The sequence below is a fragment of the Teleopsis dalmanni genome, chromosome 2 (assembly GCF_002237135.1).
Source record: "Teleopsis dalmanni isolate 2A chromosome 2, ASM223713v2, whole genome shotgun sequence".
NCBI lineage: Eukaryota > Metazoa > Arthropoda > Insecta > Diptera > Diopsidae > Teleopsis > Teleopsis dalmanni.
Genome location: NC_051847.1, coordinates 67,763,635 through 67,768,257, shown reverse-complemented (window position 1 = coordinate 67,768,257; position 4,623 = coordinate 67,763,635). Strand labels below are relative to the sequence as shown.

General features: G+C 30.8%; 1 protein-coding gene across 1 annotated transcript in view; it reads left to right on the top strand.

The window, feature by feature from the left end:
• The window catches only part of LOC119674773, a 30,746-nt gene extending 27,312 nt beyond the window's left edge, over nucleotides 1-3,434 (top strand). Inside the window, exon 4 of the mRNA XM_038085929.1 lies at nucleotides 3,237-3,434. Coding sequence (XP_037941857.1) covers nucleotides 3,237-3,434 — 198 coding nt within the window. The remainder of the gene's footprint in view (nucleotides 1-3,236) is intronic.
• Nucleotides 3,435-4,623: the final 1,189 nt, after the last annotated feature.

The following is a 4,623-nucleotide window of genomic DNA, read 5'->3' as shown; positions in this document are numbered from 1 at the left end:
ATTACTGTATATGTTATGTATATATGTACATATATATGTTTACATAAGCCTAAAAATCTAAATTGACAATAACATATATTTTGTGTGTCAAGTCTTAAAGTATATACTATTTAACATATACTGAGGAGTATGATTTTTAAAAAATAAATGCGTACTTCATTTTTTGCTGTGTATTTCATTAAGCTAATAACAAGTCAATACTACTACTAAAAGGAAAAGGAATGCATTGACTGCATAGATATTAGTATATGTCAAAGTTCATACCACTTCAATAAACGCTCAATATCCTTCTTTGCATTATATCAAGAATTTATTATACCTCAATTAAATTTCCGATCCAATACTGCCACTTTTAATAATATTTTTCCTCACATGTATGTCTACTAAGTAGCCTCTTCCGTGTGTCTGTTGGATTCAATTTGTGACTATTGGCATTTTTATGGCAATTATCCTTTTACACATTGATTACATTTAACAACGTTCATAAAGGTGCACATGAACATAATTTTAAAATTGTTTTAACAAAATGTCCTTAAAGGGAAGAGGGCTTATAGGTAGGTGTGTGTGAGTCAAACCATGTTACCAGATTTATTTATGAGTAGATATGAACGAATGTACAAAGGTTACTTGCGTGCTATTTTGCTTTATTTGAATTCATTCCCGTGGCAGGGTACGTGGTACCAATGCACTTGCCACTTTCTATTATTCTTATTATATTATAATTTATTTTTTTATTTTTTTTTTATTTATTTTTTTTTTTTTTTGTATATAATATAAATTTTCATTCGTTGCTGCTACAATTTTTGTATGCGCATTTATATTGAAAAATTGCATTTGCATGCGACGCGTAATTTGCATAGATTAAATTGGTATTTGCCACATAAGGTGCGCACTCCGAGTGAAGCACCCGCAATGGATGGGATTTGAAATGCAGATCGTTGGCGATTAAAAAGTGCTTATTTAAATATTAATCTGAAATTATTATTACGCCACATTTACATTCAAATTTTATTCTTTAATAAATGCGTTTTGATTGCTCTATTTTATAGTGCGAGTTGTGGACTACAAAAATTAAATATTTGTTTAAATAAAATATTTGTAACAAAAACCTATTTTAAATGTCCTTTTTATGGGGAATGGAAATGAAGGAAAGTAAACCACGTAGATGGGGTATAAATGATATATGAAAGGAAGTTCGTAAATATTGCAGTAAATCATATTTAAGGATATGGGACATATTTTAAAGCATTTATGAGATCCACAGAATACAGAAGAGTGGATGTAACTGAATGTTAAGTTTTGTTTTCTTTATATAGAATAACTTTAAAATAATTTTTTCAAATCTACTTGAGCTTAAGAGTATATTTTAGTAGACTAAATTTTAATTTTGACTGTAGTGTGTTTTTTTTGAGCTGCATCAGAACTATCGATATCGATAACTATGAGAATGTCAAACTGTGTTGATAGTTCTACACGATGAAGTTTGCCAATTCATCATGAATGATTTAATGCTAAAACAACGTTTCCAAATTGTGGAAATTTATTTTGAAAAAAAAAATCTGTTCGCGAAGTTCAAAGAGCGCTTTGTATATTTTACAGTCAACATATGTTAATCGACCTAGATGGCTACGTCAATAAGCAAAATTGTCATATATGCATCAAAGATAAGCCTCCAGCATTTAGCGAATTTCAATTCATCCATTAAGAATGACTGTGTGGTGCGGTTCACTTGCTGGCGGCATCATCGGTTCGGTCCTCATTTCTTTCGAAATGAGAATGAGCTGCCGTTATGGTGAATATCGAGCGCTATTGAGCCATGTCGACTGAGTATAATTAATCAGTTAAACATCGACGACATTTGACATTTAATTCTATTAAGATGACGCAACTTGTCTTACAGTTTATTAATCTATTTATTATCAAATGTATTTGATAGCAATTTTGTTTTCAGAATTGATCTATTTAAATGACCGAGTGTGGCCTCGTTCTTGTGATTTGACGCCTCTGAATTATTTTTCATGGGGCTATGTTAAGTCATTTGATTTATACCAACAAACCAGAAATACTCGAAGCATTAGAAGTCAATGTTCCTGATGCCATTATTGTAATACGGCCACTTTTATTGTAAAAAATAGATAAGAATTGGACTGATCGAATGGACTATGTAACTCATAAACGCTGCGTACATATGCCAGAAATTTTTTTCAAAATATAAATGTCATAAAATTATCTACCAGATTATAATAATCGTAAGTTCTCATTCAGCTAAAAGAACACCTTATACAAGTTGATATTTGAAGACACAAGTTTTGAAAACACAATACACTTTGATACTTGCAGTTTAAAAAGATATTCATGCGTATTTTGATCTAAGTAATCCTTAAAGAGACCACTCCTTACCTCAAAGATGGGTATTTGGTGCAAAGAATATAAAAATTTGCTTAAAATTATTTTAAATGTCTGTTAAACTGTTAAACTGTTAAACAAAGATGTTACCATTGTTAAAAATCTGTTGATAATTAAGTAAAAAAAAAGTATCTTGTATTTCTCTTTTTTTTGGGAATGAAACTTTTTCTTGTACTGCGAAAATTTAATTTCTTCTACATTTCCGGTGTTTCTCATTTTTGTGACTTTATTATGCAATCAATAGGAAATAAAACTCTTTACAAAGTTTTCAAATCTTCAAGTAAGTCTCCACGTAACAAATACTGAGTGAAATTCATTCTACTTGTTTCCTAGTTGTGTTATATTGTGTGTTCAAGGATACGAACTCATAAAACTTTACGGTTATTAAAATTTAACTTTAAAAGAGTTGCAAAGTTGAGGATTTTTTCACAATCGTTTTTATGCTTGCAATTCACGCACTTAAAAATTCCTTGGAAAATAGAAAAAGTAGTGAAATGGCGGCAATGAAAAGGCCTTGTAGAGAAGTAGTTTGATATTCATTTCTAAGTTCACTTCATCTTAGTTTGCACTTAGTTTATTAGTATTTATTTGTCTAATACTGAAATGAGAAAAGTTTGAGCTAACAGCTGTGAAGTGGCAACAGAATGGGAACAACAAGCTAAACTTAAATCGATAAGGATTAAAGGTGCGATTTTTAACACAAAAAGGACTAGAAATTATTCCCAACTTGTAGTAAAATTGCACTTAGTTTAAGTTCTGCACAATGAAAAATAACTTCTGTACTAGAAATTATCACACTTGATTATTTTTGTTTATTGTTATACCCGCAGATACCTCAAATTGCAGCATTTAAAACACCTAATGTCTGTATTGCAAAACTAGAAAATAGGTCAATAGATGACCTTTTTGCGTATATAAGACGAACCCCACAATTATTAGTAACTAATGGTAGAAATGCCGCACAAACTATAGACACTCAAGTGCAGTATTCTTGGATGATTGAAGCTGCTAACAGACCTCACTTCTGAAATTCAGGCTTGTACTGTGAAATCCTTAACTTGCTATTTTTAACAGTGTAATTAGGAGATCGAGAACATAAGAAATGCTCTCCAAGTCTTAGACTTAGTGAAATCGATATCCCAATCCATAGTTCCTAAGGTAACGATGTTGAGTGATGGATTATAAGTAGTCCACCACCATGAGATCTCATTTATGTGTGACTTAAAACTTAACTTCAAAAGCAAACATAATGAACATATAAATAAATGTTGTAATTATTACTTCATGAACGCTCACATGAGCTCCAGAAATATAACTAACAGTACATCCATAAAACACCATTTATTAAACTTAAATATTATTCCATGAAAGCCCACATGAACTGAAGGAATTAAACTAACAGTAAATCAACAAGGTTCGATTAGTCAATATATATATTATTCCATGAAAGCGTATATAAAATGAAAATATAGAACTATAATTCCGAATAATGTGGATCAGGAAACTTTTGGAGTTATTGCTGGTCAAGGTTTTTAAACTGTGATTTTTTCGCAAATTGATATCAATTTCTTAAACACTCTGTGCTTGAAGAACAAAATGTAAGAACAATAGTAGGTTAACTTAGGGTGGAGATGTGGCCTTGTTTTCGCAGCTGACTTGGGAAGAACAATGTCAATTACAATAATGTCTACCTAACATTCGTCGGAGATCGCTTTTTCACTGGCTTGGATGAGATAACGAAAGTAAACTTATCGGATCTCCTCAACTTCATCTGAAAAACCAAATGGTTTAACAAATGGTTTATAAATGTTAGCAACTCGCTTCTCCCGGCAATATTTTTTGAGGGCATCACAATGGGCAATATATGTCTCTGAGTGGAAGTGCTGACAATTGGCAGCACGCGCCTTCCGAATCTAACCTAACCTTACATTCGTCACTATTTTCTTAATAAATTGTTAATATATGGTACAAATATATGCATAAATATCTATAAATTAATATATCTATACATATCTATATATGTATATATTTATATAACACATATATCTAGCTTCATACTTTTTTTTGAAACCAAATGAACTCAGTCTTATATTATCACAGAGAGATAATTCAAATATGTGAAAATGCCTGTAATGGCGATTAAATTTAACACAAGTAGTAATATACGAGGATGATTACTTACTCGATAGGTAGATCAATTACAACTTTTTTTTCAAA